Source organism: Belonocnema kinseyi, chromosome 3, assembly GCF_010883055.1.
Source record: "Belonocnema kinseyi isolate 2016_QV_RU_SX_M_011 chromosome 3, B_treatae_v1, whole genome shotgun sequence".
NCBI classification, from domain to species: Eukaryota; Metazoa; Arthropoda; class Insecta; order Hymenoptera; family Cynipidae; genus Belonocnema; species Belonocnema kinseyi.
The window spans coordinates 92,145,567-92,164,263 of record NC_046659.1 but is presented as its reverse complement, the minus strand read 5'-3'; the positions used below and the strand labels follow the sequence as shown (position 1 = coordinate 92,164,263).

At 26.6% G+C, this 18,697-nt stretch overlaps 3 protein-coding genes across 3 annotated transcripts in view; 1 reads left to right on the top strand and 2 right to left on the bottom strand.

Moving 5' to 3' along the window:
* Nucleotides 1-2,901: 2,901 nt before the first annotated feature.
* Nucleotides 2,902-8,156, bottom strand: LOC117169294 (G patch domain and ankyrin repeat-containing protein 1 homolog). Its single transcript, XM_033355598.1, has 4 exons — nt 6,968-8,156; nt 4,286-4,287; nt 3,357-3,585; nt 2,902-3,229 (listed from the first exon to the last, which is right to left on the bottom strand). Exons 1-4 carry the CDS (start codon nt 8,001-8,003, stop codon nt 3,060-3,062), a joined length of 1,437 nt encoding a protein of 478 aa, XP_033211489.1. The 5' UTR covers nt 8,004-8,156; the 3' UTR covers nt 2,902-3,059.
* A 342-nt stretch (nt 8,157-8,498) lies between these two features.
* Nucleotides 8,499-13,601, top strand: LOC117169292 (mitochondrial import inner membrane translocase subunit Tim10). The gene is made up of 2 exons (XM_033355597.1): nt 8,499-8,636; nt 12,875-13,601. The coding sequence occupies exon 2, from the start codon at nt 13,063-13,065 to the stop codon at nt 13,354-13,356; it is 294 nt and encodes a 97-aa protein (XP_033211488.1). The 5' UTR covers nt 8,499-8,636; nt 12,875-13,062; the 3' UTR covers nt 13,357-13,601.
* Nucleotides 13,602-16,895: 3,294 nt separating this feature from the next.
* Nucleotides 16,896-18,697, bottom strand: part of LOC117169387 (regulator of chromosome condensation) — a 20,923-nt gene continuing 19,121 nt past the window's right edge. The window contains exon 6 of the mRNA XM_033355745.1: nt 16,896-17,579. Coding sequence (XP_033211636.1) covers nt 17,410-17,579 — 170 coding nt within the window. The 3' untranslated portion in view covers nt 16,896-17,409. The remainder of the gene's footprint in view (nt 17,580-18,697) is intronic.

Below are 18,697 nucleotides of genomic sequence, written 5' to 3'. Positions count from 1 at the left end.
GGAAGAAATCTAAATTATTTAAACAATTATTTATTCCCCAAAAATTGAGAAAAATAATCGTATTTTCTGATTGAAATGCAATATTTGGTCATTTTTTGGAGTAGTAAATTTGTATAAAAAGATTATGTAATTATTTGAACTGTTGTTTATTTTCAAAATATCTAAAAATTGAGGCAGAGATGTCCACTTTTTTCAAATTGGTGTCCTATGCTACTTTTTGTTTAATAATTACATAATTTTGATACATTTCTTCTAATGTTTAACAAATTTCTATTTGTTTTAACAATTTTTATTTGCTCAAGCAGTTATTTTTTGATAACTAAAAAACTTAAACAAAATAGAAGACATACAATTAATTACGATTTTAAAAGTATTTTTGGAAAAGTAATTATTTAAACAAATTATATTTGTTTGAAAAATTAAAGTGGTAAAATTATTCATTCTATACACTATATACAGTCAGAAACATAATTGTATGTGTTCTATTTTATATAGTTTTTTTAGTAATCAAACAAAAACTGCTTGAGCAAATAGAGATTGTTTAAAAAATATAAATTTATTAAACATTAAAATAAATATATTAAAATTATGTAATTATTCAACAAAGCGTAGCATAGGATACAAATTTAAAAAGAAAGATGATATCTGGCTCAATTTTTAGCAATTTTGAAAATAGACAATAAGTAATTATTTCAATAATTACATAATCGTTTTATAAAAATTTACTACTCCAAACAATGACAAGCAATTGCATTTCAATAAAAAAAATACGACTATTTTTTAATATTTTTTGGGGATAATTAATTGTTTGAAAATTTTATATTTGATTAAACAATTGAAGATTGTTTAGAAAGTCATGGTAAATATTCAAATTTTCCATTAGTAAATATTTGTATGAAAAAGACGACGAAAATTGTTAAAAAATAATAAAAATACGTAAAACTACTTTTTTAATTTTTGGTTGATATTTGGAAATGAAAGTTATTAGTGTGGTTTTACTTCGTAGGAACTTCTCTTAAATCACTAAAAAACTCGGCACGTTTCGATGAAACCCTGGAACATGAGTTCAATTGTTCAAAAATTTCCTCATGTTAATAAAATGGGATTTTATGAAAATATTGAATTTGTAACATAAAAAGATGTATTTTTAATTAAATAATGAAATTTTTAAACAAAATATAAATTTTCAACCACATAGTGAAATTTTCAAAATATAAGGTTCATTTTCAACCAAAAATGGAATATTTTCAGTGAAAAAATTAATTTTAACAAAAAAATCGAAACTTCAACAAAAAAGTTAATTTGTTTAAGAACTAAGGTGAATTTTTCATAAGTTAGCTGCATTTTTGAACAAATAAAAAGATTTCAATTTAAAATAAAAAAGTTAAATTCAAGTAAAAAAGATAAATTATCAATGAAAAATGTAATAATTTATATGTTACCCAAAAAGCAGTTTCCAAAAAAAAAATTTTATTTGAAAAGAAACAAAAATTCAAGCGAGTTGAAGAATTTTCGAGCCAGCAACGAATTCTCTATAAAACAGATGAATTTTTAATTAAAAAAGTTGGTTCTCAATCCAATAGTTGCATTTTTTACCGAAAAAAATAGAATTTTTAAGCCAAAAAATACCAATTTTTAACGAGGCAGTTGAATTTTCAATAAAAGAAGATTAATTTGCTATAAAAGAGACGAATAAAAAAGATGAATTTTGAATTAAATAATGAATTTTTAACTCAAAATTACCAATTTTTAACAACAAATGAAAGAGATAAATATTCAGTACCAAAATTAATTTGCAAAAAACAACGAATTCTTAACCAGAAAAGATGATTTCTTGATGAAAAATTTAACACTTGAATTTTCAACAAAACAGATAAATTTCCAACCAAAAATGTAATGGTTAATAGTTCAGTTAGAAAAATTAATTTTCAATAAAAAAACGAAATTTCAACATAACACTTGCATTTTGAACCAGATATTAAACAAAAGGAATTTTCAACAAAAAAAGTTGAATTTTCGATGAGAAATTTAATTCTTGAATTTTAATTTAAAAAGGGATTCATTTTAAACCAAAAATAGAACGATTGTTTCGTATTTAAAAATGTTAATTATAAATATTCTAAATTGTTTAGTTTCAATTCTAAACGTATAAAATATTATGTTTTTTTTTTAATTCTTTGAAATCACAGGATATCAAATTTTTAGTCTTAACAATGATAATATTTCAGATCAATTTCAAATTGAAATGCATAAAGTCGTTCAATTTCAAAAATTGTAATCATTGAATGATTTTGGTTTGGTCTTTTTTTTAAATTTGGAACGCAATGTCTCAAAACTGTCTATTTTTTAATACAAAATGTAAAAAAATGACTCATTTAAAACAGGAAAATATTTGATTAGAAGATTTAAAAAATTAACAACATTTCTAAATGAAGTGTTAAAAATTAAACGATTTGAAATTCAAAAGATAAAAATGGTATTTAAAATCAGAATAGATCAAAATAGAACTGTCTGCAATTTACAGTAATTGAATAATTTAATAATTCTCAGTAATTGAATAATCTCTTTTATTTTAAATCCTTACAATTTTAGAGTTCTGAAATTTAATCTTGAACGCTGAATTTTTAGTTTTTCCCTTTCATAAGTTTTAATTTTGCAATTAAAATTGAAATGCTTGAATTTTGACAAGTATAATCAACACTTTCATGTTTCGCATTTTAAATTACTTCTTATTTTGAACGTTGTTTCAGTATGTTTCAATTTTTAAAGTTTATAATTGAACTTATTCCCATTCTATTCTAAATAACCATCGAAAATTCTAAAGTTTCAGAATCTTTGACTTTGAAATATTAAACTTCAAAATTATAAATTTTAAGAGCTTCGAATAAAAAACTTGAAGCCTTTAGTATTTAAGATTTTATGTTGTTTTCAAACTGTTTATATTTTTAATGATAGAAAATACAAATCCTGGGCCGCGAACGCGCGCGTTACTGCTATTATTAATACATAAAGTATTATTTATACATACTTAGAAGCTATTAAAAATATAGATAGATGATTTAAAGTCCTTTGCCAAGAATTTGGTTCATTCCTGCCATTTCTGTGCCAGACATTGGTTGTAACATAAGTCCAGGAACAGGAGGAGTCATTTCCAAGTCACGCAGTTCGTTGACTTTTACTTTCAGATTGCTTCTTAGTTTGTTAATTTCTATATCGCACTGTTGCTGGTCTGAAACATGATATATAAAATAGTATATTTTGAGAAAATGAAAAAGAAATATAAAGCACACTAATATCATCGAGTTAATAAGCATTTTTCTTTTTGATTTTCTGATATTTGGGACCAAATAGCAAACCTTTTACAAGTAATTCTTCTGCAGCTTTTGCATTCATTTTTATTAATATTGGTCCAACCGTTAACCAAGCTTTGTCGTGTTTCTGTTTTTGAAGAGCTCTCATCCCAACTCTGTCGTCATTTCTTCTCATATCCAAAGCCACGATTTCTTGTCTATCAGTCAAAATCTCTCCCGCTTTCTGTTCGACTTCTTCGAGGTGCTTTAAGAGTTTCTTCTGACTGTTCAGCATCTGAAGAAAAGAAAAAAATTATTAAGAACAAGCTATTTTCTACTATTATCGATAAATAAATTTTGTTTTTAGGGTGGCCAAAAACCTTCATTTTCAAAGTTCCCTGACTTTTCCGTGACAAATTTTTTTATTTTCTCTGACTATTAATATTCAAAGACCAGCAGTACCAGACCAGGATACCGAAATTTATTTTAAGGAAAAATAATTTACCGAATGATGAATTAACCGAAACCCATTTTAACGAATGATTAATTGACCGCAAATTATTTCAGCGAATGTCAAATTATTCGAAAATAGTTTAAGTGAAGATTCATTTTTCCGAAAGTCCATTTTACTGAAAGTTCAAATTTCAGAAGGCCTAATTTCGCGGAGGTTCAGTTTACCGAAATATCAGTTTAGTGTGAGGTGAGTTGTCCTAAAATTTAAAAATTGTTTATTTGCATTCAGATAGATGTTTAATAACAAATAAAGTATGTATAATGCGCTATCAAGTTGATTAAAGGGATAAAAACAGTGAAAATTCAACAAAATGAGTGACAAAAATCTTATATAGTTGATATACATTAATTTACGTTAAAGAAAAATGACCAATTGAGTTAAAGGTTACGCACGAAGGAAGATAAAATAATTTATTTTTTTCTTCCTCGGTGCGTAATCTTTAACTCAATTGGTCATTTTTTTAACGCAAATTAATTTTCACTTCTTTTATCCCTTCAATCAACTTGATCACATGTTTTATTCGTTATTAAACATCTATCTGAATGTAAATAAACAATTGTTCAGTTTTCGGTCAATTAATTATTCGGCAAATTAGTTTTCCTTAAAATAAATTTCGGAACCCTGATATTTGCTATCTTAATTTTCGGTCATTGGGACCATCGGAAAATGACCGGCTGACCAGTTTAGTCTTGTAGCGGTGTTGATATGAAATACTATAAACGGAATAAAAACAATTTTAGATTAAAACTCTAAAATGTAGTTTTTTAACCAAAATATGATATTGAAATCCAAATGAACAAATTTTCAACAAAATAGTTTACTTTTTACCAAATTGTTGAATTTTCAACCTATACAGAATAAATTTTCAGCAAAATAGTCGAATTTCAAACAAAAAAGACTAAACTTCAACCAAAACCAGTTGCATTTTTAACGAAATAATTAAATTTTTTAGAAAGCACTTGAATTGTCAAAAATGAAAGGTAAATTTTTAATCTAAAAGAACCAATTTTTTGTGCAAATAGGGGAATGCTTAACAAAACAGTTGAATTTTCAACAACAAAATTTCTTTGTAACAAAATACTTGATTTTTCTACAACAAAATAATTAATTTTTCAACGGAATAGTTGAATTAATAAAAAGTAGTTGAATTTGTTAGCTGCAAAGACGAATTTTCAACAAAATAGTTGATTTTTTAAATCAAATTCTTAAATTTCAAACAAAAAAGACTAAACTTCAAACAAAACCATTTCCATTTTTAACCGAATAATTGAATTTATTAGAAGACACTTGAATTTTCAACATAAAAATAAGAATCTTCAATCTAAAAAGACGAATTTTCTGTCCAAATAGGCGAATGTTTAACAAAACAGTTGAATTTTTCACAAAAAATGTCTTTTTAACAAAATATTTGATTTAAAAAAAAAATTCCAAGTTTTCAACAAAATATTTAAGTTTTTTAATTGCAAAAACGAATTTTCAACAAAAGAGGCGAGTTTTCCGATACAAAAGATTAAACTTAAACAGATTAATCAAACTTTCAACAAACTAGTTGAATTTGTAACTAAATTTGTGTTATTTGCAAGCTACCAAAATGAATCTTCAATAAAATGATCGAATTTTCAAACAAAAAATAGTTGAATTAAAAAAATATATATTTTGACCTAATAGTTACATTTACAGATAAATAGTTGAAATTTAAAGCAAAAGAAACGAATTTCCAACAAAACAGTTGTATTTTCAACCTACAGAGATCAATATTAAATCAAATATTCAAAATTTTATATATAAAAAGCCAAAATTCTTGCCTTTTAAAGAAAATAGTCAAATTTTTGACGCGATAAGTTGAACTTTCAACAAAAAGTGAAAATCTTAATAAAAAATGTGATGGTTTATATATCAATGAAAAGAAAAGAATTTTCAAAACACAGTTAAATTTTCAACAAATCTGAGTTTATACAAAAAAAGTAAAAACATCAAATAACAAAATTATTTTTCAACAAAATAGTCCAGTTTTCTATCGAATTGTTGAATTTTTATTTGAGCTTTGAACGTTCAAGACAAAAGATGAATCTTTTTCGTAAAACAGTTGAATTGGCAACCTGAAAATATTAATTTTTAATAAAAAATTTAATTTACAGCTAGAAAATTGCATGTTTAACCAAAAAGAGAATATTTTAAACAAAGATTACTTTTCAAATAAAAATGATAATTTTTCAACCAAAAGTACATGAGTTACACTTTCAGATAAAAAATTCGTTTTAAACCAAAAAGAAAACAATTTTCAAAAAAATATTTAAGCTTTCAACCACGCAGATAAACCTTAAACACAAAAATTAATTTCTACAGAAGTACAAAATATTTTTACTTTAAATTCAAGAGATAAATTTTCAACTAAAATGATGAATCTGCAACAGGAATAGTTAGATTCAAGCAGTTCAATTTGCAACCAAAAAAGATTTTAATTCTAAATAAAAAACAGTTTAATTCAATCAAAAAATACGATTTTTCAATAAAATAATTGAATCATCAAACAAAAAGATTATTTTTCAACCATGTAGTTGCATTTTTATTATAAAAAGAAAAAAATTTTCAACCAAGAAATATTTCAGTCAAATTCCCAACACCAAATTAAAAATTTTAAAGAAAAAGTTCACTTTTCACCAAAATACTTGGATTTTGAAACAGAAAGGATGACTTTTCAAACAAATTGTTCAATTTTCAACCAATTAATATAATTTTTAACTAAAAATATAATCGTTAGGAAGAATTCCAACTGCAAAAAAAATATACCACAGTGGCTGCAAACATAATTTTCAAAATGTCTTAGCTTTTCCCTGATCATTAATATTCAAAAGTATGAATTTTAATCTTCTTAAATTTTTAACACAGAATCTTTTATAAACAGAATAAAAACAAAATTCAAATTTCAATTTTATTATCCTTCACAGTTATTTAAAGTGCCTCTTACAGAAATTCCCTTACTTATGCAAAAATTTTTTTCAAACCCCCTGACTTGTCGTGACCAATACAATTCCCCAAATTTTCTATGGTATCCAGGTTTTCCCTGACCTGCGGCCACCCTAATTTTATTCCCCGATCTGAAATTCCACATACGCTTAATAAATTCGAGTAAAAATTTCTCGAAATTAAGACAAAGCTTTACGCAAAGCTTTTTCCTTTCTCGCTTCCATCCTGAGATCTCTTTCTCGATCTTTCCTCTTCAATGTCCTCTGATTAAACATTCTAGATGCTTTCACAGCCTTGGGATCTCCAGGTTGAAAGTGAGTCACTTTTGGAATATTTTTCTTATCAAGTCCCAAGCCTCTTCGATCCTGCTTTAAGGTAGTTTTAATCGGGTACTTCCTGCCTTCGCCTGAAGGTCCCAGACCATGTTCTTCATCCCATCCTGAATTTATAAGCATCTGGTATCCTTTGCTACCCTTGGGAACCAAATAATGAGCATTTAATAACTTCGGCTTCGTATTAAAAACATGAACAATCGACGATTCGTGTTCTTTCACTGTCGTATCCTTAAATGCCGAATTGCACACACTGCAGTAAAAATTATTATTTGTTTCTGGTATTCTTTTATCAACAAGGGTAGTTACATTTCCGGAAGAATCTTTACTTGCCTCGGCAGAATTATTTTCTCTCCTTTTCAGAATTTCTTCTATCTCTATGAATTTATTTTTAGAAGCTAATTGCGACGCTGTTAGTCCTGACTTATCTCTTATTTTTTTATTCGCACCGAGTTTTAAAAGGTGTTCTACGATCTCTAAATTTCCAGCATATGCTGCAGACATTAAAGGTGTCCAGCCAAATCCATCGGAGATATTAACGTTGCCGGAATGCATATTAGACACCAAAAACGCCATATCTTTCTGCTCAATTGCTTTGAAAATCGAATTTATGGACACGTTTTCAACTGAATTTTTTTGAGTGACTTTGTGCCCTTTTCGAGTAGGTTTTTTCCTTCTTCTTTGACTAGTAACTTTGTTTTTTGCTTCATTATTTTGAGTATCGCGACTACTTTCTTGACTAATCGTTTCTTCGTAGGCAATTTTGGCTTCTAGACCTTTGAAACCGAGGTCCTCACTTTTCACTTTTTTTTCTAGAGGTTTTTCGCAAACATTATTTTCCTTAACGAATATTTTCAAAGGACGATCGACGGCTAAAATACTGCTCGGAATGAAGGACATTTTTGTGAACAAAATGAAAATATGTGGATACGTGTTTGTCGTTTTTATTTGAACTTCACTTTGAATTTCACTGATTTTTTTTTAAGATGGCGATCAAGTCTTTGTGAAAATATATTTTGTAAATCATTGGAGGTAAAGAGATATTAATTCCTTCTAATTTACCTTTACTTTTTCTCTTCTTGGAGGTTAGGAAAACATGAACTCAATCTCTTCAGCGTGAAAAACCTTCCTGGAGGTTGAATGTCACTTCTGTGTCGTATATTCCTTAAGAATATTTTTTTCGTCAATATCTATGAAATTCTCGTGTAGAAAAGTGGTAAAACTTCACAAAAACTGTAGGAAAACAAACATTTGTCGAGGAGGAAAGGAGACAAACGTTTGACAAATGGAGGAAAATGAAAAGGTAGCTTCATATTATAAACATATTCCACGGCACAAGTTCTCAAGCATGTGAAGTGAGCTTTAAATTGAACGTGGAGGTACACTATCTTTGAGGTACATCAAAAAGATATTATAATATCTTTGGGTACATGCAGAGTACTTTTCACGTTTAAAAAAGTTTTTAATGAAAAAGGGGTAATGAAAAGCTGGAGCAAATTATCAGTTCACACAAAGATATTTCTTGGATGGTAGGTATGTCTTTTTCGCCTTAGTTTTAATTTACTTCGTTCCTCTTTTCCCCAAAATCATGCCAATCATGGTAACGTTTTTCGTATTTCATAACCTCAAAAATCTATTCGCACTTTGCACTTTAATTGTTATATATTAAATCAATAAATTAATTTTTGCTAAACTTGATGTAGAATATAGAAGAAATTTATTATTTTTTATCCTAAGTTTAGTAGTCTAATAAGATTATTTGATAATTGATTACATATTGGTGATTTGTCTTTCCGGCCTTTTCTGAGTTTGCTGATTCCCTCGTGGATAAGCATTACAATTTTAAAGATTGCACAATATAAATAATTACGCAATTTCAGCTTTTTTAATTAAATTGAACTTCTTCAAATTTTTCTATCTGCAGTTTTAAATTGTGATTAGATAATGCATAAGCCTGAAAATCCTTTCAAGAACTTGCACATACCGATTTGGAATTAAATGATAATTACGTTTCAAACGCAATAACGATTACATGGTGGCCGCATGTCTGGGAAAAGTCAGGACATTTTGTTGATCAGGGGAAAGTCGGTGAATTTTGTTGATCAGAGAAAAAAAAATGCGAAAGTCAGGGAATCTTTGTAAAAAGCTCTCTCAGTAACTATCAAGAGGATTATCAGGGCTGCTACGCAGTTAGTTTTTTCTGAAATCAATTTTTGTTACTTAAAAGATAAAGTCGCCATATTGACTTTAAAAAATGAAAAGATCACCTTACACACGTTTCTTCCAATGAATTAACCACTTTTTAAATCTTTCTAAACAATTTCGGGCATTTAAAAAGATTCTAAGAATTATTTAATAGCTTTTAATAATTTGAAGGGATTCCAAAGGATTTGTAAGATTTTAGGGTATTTTTAAAGATTCCACAAAATTCCAGAGCTCTAAAAATTTTCAAGGGGGTTACAAATTTTTGATGGATTTTGCGGTATTTTTAAACATTCCAATGAATTTTTAAAAGCTTTAAAAAATTTCAAGGGACTTACATTTTTTATAGATTTGACGGTATTTTTAGAGTCTCTGAAGGCTTTTAAGAAATACTTTAAAAAGTTTTCAAAGATTTTAAAGGCTTTGAAATATTTTGAGGTATTTTAAATTATTGAAAATTTTTGGAAATATTTCAAAGAATTTGAAATATTTTAGGGTATTTTAAAATGTTCCAAGAATATTGAAAAATTGTTGGAATATTTTTAAATGTCCTAACATTTCTAAATATATTTTTAATATTTTAGTGTATTTAAAAAAATTCCAAGGAATTAGAAATATTTAAAAGCATTTCTAAAGATTTTAAAGAATTTCAAAGGAGTTGAAATATTTTTAGGGATTTTAAAAATATTCCAAAGATTTTTTAATTAATTACAATAATATAAAGGGATTTTGAAGGTTTGAAGTATTTTAGGGCATACCAAAAGATTCCAAGACATATTCATGAGATTTTAAAAATCTTAAAGGATTTTAAGGGATATTAAATTTTTATAGAATTTCGGATTATATAGAACGAATTTAAAGGACCAAAAATAAGGTTTTGATAGATTCCAAGGGATTTCTAACATTTCCGAGAATTTCAATGATTTTAAGAATTTTAAAAGCCCTAAGATTATTCTAATAAAATTTCCATAATTTCAGGAAATTTCATAAGATTTCATGCAATTTCACGGGATTTAATCATATTTTAATATATTTCGAAGAATTTATTCACAAGAATTTGGGTATTTTCTTAGCATTTAAAATATTTTAAAATATTTTAAGGTATTACCAAAGGTTGAAAAAATTAAAGAATTTTAAAGATTTGAGGATATTTTAAGGGATTCCAAGAAATTCCAATTGATTTCAATAATTTGAAGGCGTTTCACAGAATTTAAGTGATTATAAGGGTATTGTTAAAAATTCAGAGGAATTTTTTTAGGACCTATCGTAAAATTTCAAAGGTTTTCTAAAGCTTTTAAAGAATTTCAAAGGATTTTAAATATTTTGAAATATTTTAGGGAATTTCTAAAAGATTTCCAGGAATTTTTTATTTATTTCAATGATTTTAGGGATTTTAAAAGCTCTAAAGTTATTCTAATAAATTTTCCATATTTTCAGAAACTTGCATAAGATTTTATGCAATTTCACGGGATTTAATCATATTTTAATCTATTTCAATGAATTTATTCACGAGAATTGAGAGATTTCGTAAGGATTTAAAATATTTTAAAATATTTTAAGGTACTATAAGAAATTTAAAAATATTGAAAGAATTAAAACAATTTCAGGATATTTTAAAAGATTCAAAGAAATTTCCAATTGATTTCAATAATTTGAAGTCATCTCATAGAATTTAAATGGTTTTAAGGATATTGTTAAAAATTTCGAAGAATTTTTTTTAGGTGTTACCGTACAATTTCAAAGGGTTTCTAAAGATTTAAACAAATTTGAAATACATTAGGTTATTTATAACATATTTCATGGATTTAAAGTGATTCCAAAGGATTTTGAAAGAAAAACAAAGTTCAAATTAATTTTTTAAATTTAAAACTTAACTGTTTCACTTTTGGTTGAAAAATTATATTTTTCTGTTGAAAATGACACTGTTTAGTTAAAAATTGATCTTTTGATTGAGAATTCATGTGTTTTGTTGAAAAATCTTTTTTTTTTTTGGTAAAAATGAATCTTTTTGGTTGAAAACTCAACTATGCCAATTGAAGCTTCATCATTTTAGATGAAAACTCATCAATTTGAAAATTTGTTGTTTTTATCGTGGAAAATTAATGTTGTTAACTAAAAAAATAACTTCCATTTTTGGTTAAAAAGTGCTATTTTTTTCTTAATCTACGATTTTTTCAAACAAAATGGCGGCCAAAAAACGGAAGCAAAAATTAAAAATTTCGTTTTATCGATATTTTTGGTGATTTCTTCGCTCAAATCATATAAATATTTAATTATTTAAGTAAAAAGAAATTTGAATATTTTATTTTTAAACAAAAGAAAAATATTCAGTGTTGAATAGGTAAAATCCTGAAAAGTTTGATTTAAAAAATGTCTACAAAATAGATCAATATTCAAACTCAAATATTCAAAGAAGTCAATAAGATTAAATCATAAAATCATAAGCAATAAAATCATTTTATTGCTATTTTACGTCATATTCACACAAAAATCCAATGTAGTGAGTGAAATATCGTTTTTTTCCCAACGATTTAGTGATTCACTGATATTATTCTCATAAAATTAAAAGTTAATGTTCACTGATATACAATTTTACATGGCTCTACTGTGTCCGCTTAGCATCCATCACCTGTGGTACTGCGAGGTGGTATTTTGTTTAAAAATAAACTGTTCAAATACCTTTTTACTGAAATAATTAAATATTTATATTATTTGGGTGAAAAAATGACCAAAAATATCGATAAAACGAAATAAAAATTTTTTGGTTTCCGTTTTTTGGCCGCCATTTTGGTTCAAAAAATCGTAGATGAAAAAAACTCAACGGGTTTGAAAAGTTCAGATATTTTGTACACTTTTGTGCATATTTGCGACAGTAAAAATGCCTCCCCCTCTATTTTTTGATTGAAAAAAAATTGCTTAAACAAAAAGATTTTTTTCTAAAAATTTGTCAATTATTAATTAAAAATCAATATTTTCCGTTTTTTAAACCACTGCATCGTTTAGAGTATATCTGAAAACAGCAGAAAAGAGTATTGACAATAAATTCTTTACCTTTTTTATAAAATTATTGAAGCTCAAACGTAAGAGAGGAATTTCTTCGTTTTGGGACTTAATGGGTTAAAAATTCATCTATCTCGTTGAAAATGCAATAATTTCATTTGAAAAGTTAGAAATTTGACGCGGTTCAAATTGAAATTAATTTAGTTACCACATTGATCGTACCTAAATAAGCACTGCATTTTAATTAGAAGATAAAAGATTTTTTTTAAATTACTATTCAAATTCATAGGCTTTAGAGACACATGCAGGAAATGATTAATGATATTTTTAGTATTATTTAATTATTTATTTATTCGACGGTGCTAATATATTTAGAAATATCGTGTAATATTTCGAGTCGATAGTTTAAGAAAATAGTAAATATTTAAATGACTTCGTATTGTGAAAAATTAAACCTGAAAAAATCTTGAGATACCTGGACAACATCTGGAATTTTCGTGGAGTTTTTGTCCAAGATTTGAGTAGACACTGTGTAATAATTTCTTACCAGAAAATTTCGATATTTGCAGGAGCCTTTGTGTCAGCGGAGGATTGTATGGTTTTGTATTATCGAAAAGGTACATCATATCCCGGAGATATGAGAGCATGAAATCAAGAGAACGTATTCGAAACGCACTGAATGAAGAATCAGTGACTGGAAGTTCAAGAACAACACCCTTGACGTGGTAAACGAAGTATTATTTAATAATCTATCAAAATGACAGCGCTGCCGCAGTTAGACGAGGAGAAATTCAAATTGGTCCAGGAGTTGGAGATCGAGATGATGTCGGACATGTACAATCGGATGACGTCGGCTTGTCACAAAAAATGTATTCCTCCAAAATACAGAGAACCAGACCTTGGGAAAGGCGAGTCAATATGTTTGGATCGGTGTATCGCTAAGTATTTCGAAGTGCACGACAAAATCGGGAAAAAACTCACCCAACTCACGATGCAAGACGAGAATGCTCTGAAGGGTAGCGTGGCTGAACAACCAAAACTACCTAGTTAAGTTCAAAGTTATAATTAGGAAGATTAAAATCACTCGAAATTCACGACATGCATTTAGTATTCTTATTAGTTTCATCATTCAGTTTCCACTGATTCAATTACCAAGTTATAATAACACTGTTTCTAGTAGTTTATGATCCGAAAACATATTCTTTCCGATCTGTGATCAGCACAGAATGTTGGAAATGCTGCGGTAATGTTACATTCTGTAATTATATGTTGTGAATAAAACGAAATCAAAACTCAGCTTTTTTTCTTGCAGCAATCATTCAAATGAAATTATTTTTATATAGTTGGTCAAGAGAACGGGCATAATATGATTCGAATTTAAAAAGAGACGAATTTTCTACCTAAAACGAAGAATTTTTAACAAAAAATGAAACAGTTAAATTGTGAGTAAATAAACCTCATTGACAACAAAAGAAAAACGAATTTTTCATTTTAATTATGAATCTTCAACAACAAAACACAAAATAAAAAGATTTTTTAACAAAGTTAAACAAAAGAGATGAATTCTCAGTAAAGAACAATAAATTTCTATACAAAAAATATGGATTTGCAACAAAATACATGTATTTTCAACCGAATAGTTGAATTTTCAAATGAAAAAGATCAACTTTTTGTTAATAAAAATTAATTTTTGATAAAAGAAAACGAATTTCTAACAAAAGAGATGAATTTAAAACTCAATAGTTGAATCTTCATAAAAAAAGATACGGTTTCATCAAAAAATGAAATTTTCATTTGAAAAGTTTGATTTAAAAAATGTCTACAAAATAGATCAATATTCAATCTCAAATATTCAAAGAAGTCAATAAGATTAATTTTCCACCAAAAATTTCGATTCGAAAAAATACATGAATATTCAATAAAAATATTAATTTCCCATGAAAAAGGGAAGTTCAATTCTAATTTAGAAAAATTAGTTTTCTATACAAAATTTTTTTTGAACAAAATACATTAATTTTTAAACCACAAAAATGAAATATCAACCAAGAAGATTCATTTTTTACCAAACAATACATGAATTTTAAATATAAAACTCAATAATAAAAAAAGAAAAATTTGTTTTTTACAAAAAAAAATAATTTTCAACAAAAAACACGAATTTTCAAAGAAATAGTTTTTAAATTTAAAAAATTAAACTTCAACTAAAAATGGAATAGTTCAATTTTCAGATGGAAAAATAAAGTTTGTACAAAAAAACAAAACAATTTTCAACAAAACAAATGAATTTTCTTTTTCTACCTAAAAAGAATTTTTAAAAAAATACTTGAATTTTTAACAAAAAATGAAACAGTTAAATTTTCAGTAAATAAACCTCATTTACAACTAAAGAAAAACGAATTTTTTATTTTAATGATGAATCTTCAACAATAAAAAAAACACAAAAAGGATTTTTTAACAAAATTGAACAAAAGCGATGAATTCTCAGTCAAGAATAATAAATTTCTATTTAAAAAAATATGAATTTGCAACCAAATACATGTATTTTCAACCGAATAGTTAAATTTTCAAATGAAAAAGATCAATTTTTTGTTAATAAAAATTAATTTTTGATAAAAGAAAACGAATTTCTAACAAAAGAGATGAATTTGAAATCGAATAGTTGAATTTTCATAAAAAAAAAGATACATTTTCATCGATAAATGAAATTTTCATTTGAACAATTTGATTTAAAAAATGTCTGCAAAGGGAATGGTTCAATTCTAATTTGAAAAAATTAGTTTTCTATATAAAAAATGTTTTTGAAGAAGAAAAACATTAATTTTCAAAACACAAAAATGAATTATGAACTAAAAAGATTGATTTCCTACCAAAAAATACATTAATTTTCAATATAGAAGTCAATAATAAACAAAAAATGGAATAGTTCTATTTTCAGCTGGAAAAATTGGTTTTTTACAAACAAAAAAAAAAGAATTTTCAACAAAAAACATGCATTTTCAAACAAATAGTTGTATTTTTAATTTTTAAAATTTAATTTAAACTAAAAATGGAATAGTTTAATTTGCAGATGGAAAAATTAAGTTTCCACAAAAATTAATGTTAGAAAGTTGCAGCTTTTTCTGAAATATATGTTTGCCTATTTTAATTAAATTAAATTTAGCAAAAATATTATAATTTTTACACACAATTATTGTTGCTTATAACTCTCTTCATCTGTATTAATGCCAGATAGTTGCAGTTTTTTCTGAAATTTTGTAACTGTTTGTCCACTTTTCACATAGTGAATTATTAATTGACGGAAGTTAACAAAAATAGTCGTTTAAACAATCTGTTATTGTTTATAACTATCTTCTCTTAAATAAGTTCTAGAAAGTTGCTGGTTTTTCTCTTTACGGATTACATTAAATGCCAATTTTCCTTGAAGTAGTTACTGAGAGCCTCTTTGTTCAAATTAATATTTATTATTTGTTGTTAATTTGTATTAATTATTAACTCACCAATAAAATGTTAATTAACCAATAAAAAGTAAAAAATTCAGAAAAAATAGCAACTTTATACAAAATTATCTAGGGAAAGATAATTGTAAACAATAATAAATTGTTCAAACAATTCTTTTTTTGTTAAATTTCAATCATTATTATCAAACTATAAGTGAAGAGTGGACAAAAAGTTGAATCTTTCAAACTAAACTGCAACTTTCTAACATTATTCAAAGATAATATTATTTGAAATATTAATATATTGGTTAAACAATCAATTGTGTTAACTTTAATTAATTATTTACCTGACTCTGATTGAAAATTAGATCAATAGTGGAATTTTTTTAAAGCGAATTTTTCCAGCATTATTATAAGAGAATATTATTAACAAAAATAATAGATTGTTTAAACAATTTATTTAAATATCCAATTATCAGTATAACGTAGTATTTTATATATTCGAAACAATCTGAATTTTAAGGCAACCGCAGAAAAATCATAACCAGCGCCAAAACCCCATAAACCAATTTTTTCATTTATGGGGTTTTTTGGGGCCCTATAAAACATACGTATGGGGATGAAATGTAAAAAGTAATATTTTATTAATATTTTATGGTTAATTGTGAAGAGAAATGTTGAGTGTCAACTCGATTTAGCTAATATTGACGATCCTGAATAAAATTGACAAAAACGTCTTTTTCTTATCGACTATTTAGTTAATTTTTGGATAATTTAACTAAATATTAAAGTAGCCGTAAATTCGTGACGTTTTAACTTAAAAAAAAAATACGTCTCACATTTTCCCACAGCGATTTCGTGACATCACTAGTGTCAGATTGACCGAATTCATATGAAATCGGTATTTAACAAAAACTGCAGAAGCGGGAGTTATTATATTAAAAATCATTTCGCAAAACTTTGATTTTATTTCCCGTTTTTCATCAAAGTGAGAAAATTTTTGTTTAAGTTAAAAAAAAATGTTTAGTCACCCTAAGATTTTAAATCATAAATCATCAAAAAGAGACTTTCTGTAAAGAAACATTGAGTTCAATAACTTTTAGGTTCAAAATGTTTGAGACTCACCGCGAAAGGTAATGAATGAAGAATGAAATACCGTGGAAAAATTTATTACTATAACAATGAGTGGTTTCATTGAAAAATTTCACAATTTCATTCCGAACACACACTTGGTATTGGTCAAATCTTATTGTTAAAAACGCTCTCTACAGCAACTCTCTTAACACTCGAACTCTTATCGCTATAACAAAATGTAAATGTATAGATATTACACACAGAAAAAAAAATACTAGAAAGTATGTAGATAACGTTTAAAAATACAAAAAATACAGTCGGACCGAAGTTTTCTGGATAGAAAATAAGAAATCGTTTATTCTAGCAACAAATTAATTCATCAAATACTTCAGTCGAAAAAACAATATATTAAAGATTGAACAGTTTTTACTTCGTAAACGAATATTTACGTACAAAGCATGCCCGATTCTCATCACTGGAAAGTTAGCCCATTAGTTATACCTACATCCGCGAGTTGTGAATTTTACGAATTTTCACAGCGGTTATGTTACAACATCACGGTTGTATTATTCATCAATTTATCTTTAATTTTGTTATCGTCTTTTAATCGCTAAAAGTAAGGCGTGCTGACCACCACTCGATACTCTCATCGACTTCTTATCCTCCAGCTGCTTTCCTTTTACTTCCACAGGTGTCAATGCGTCCTCATCATTTCCGGTTCCGAGTTGGCCATCCGACCCCATACCCCAAGCGTATAATTTTCCTGAAATACAATATTTAGTTAAGAATATTCATACTAATACACATTTAGTTACAAAGTCTGTATTTTCGGTTTTAAAATATTTACAGGGTGGCGATTCGACGGACTATTTCAAATTCCCGGTTTCCCGGTCAAGTTTTTCAATTCTCCCGGTCAACAAAAAGTAACATCCATATTTTCCGGTAAACGTAAACATTTATTATAATTCATGCCGTTCATTCTAAACATCCTTTAACAAAACAGAGAAAAAAATTGCAAAATAAATGAATTTTCAAACAAATACTTAAATATTTTAAACTAAAAAATATCAATTTTTTTTACAAAAAATGGAGTAGTTCAGCTTTCAGTTGGAAAGATTGATTTTCAACAATAAAAAGCGGATCTTCAACGACATAGTTACAATTTTTAAGCAAAGTGATGAATGTTCAAATATAATTATGAATCTTCAACTGCAATAGTTAAATTATAAACCAAAAAGATGAATTTTTCAACAAGATTAATTTTAAAATAAAAAAAAAATCAATTTTCTACGAAAAAAAAACACAAGTTCTCTACAAAATATATGAATTTTTAACGAAATAGATCAAATTTGAATCAAAAAGAGGCATTTGCAACCAAATAGTTGAGTTTTTGCCTAAAAAAAAATTTCGAACGAAAATGGAATAGTGACATTTTTAGTTAAAAAAATTAATTTGAAAACAAACATAAGATTTTTCAACTAAAACAATGAATCTTCAACTGAAATAGTTGCATTTTTAAACAAAAAATTAATGTCTAGCCAAACATATGAATTTTCAACTACAACTATAAAATTTCCAATTGGATGAAATGAATAGGGATATGAATAGGCAGGGAACCGATGTAAGGGGGGAAGTGAAAAAGGTCAGAGAAAAATGGGAAGAATGGGATAAACGTTGGAAGGAAGGGAAAGACAAGGTTTGGGGTAAGCTAGAGAGCATTGAGAATAGACAGAGAGAGGTTGACGAACAGAGATCTAGAGAAATAAAGCAGTTGGAAGTGCGGGTATCCAGTCTAGAAATTAGGAATGAGCACATGGGGGAAAAAACAGAAAATGAGGAAATAGTTCAAGGGAATGAAAAGAACGTCCGAAGTGAGAATGA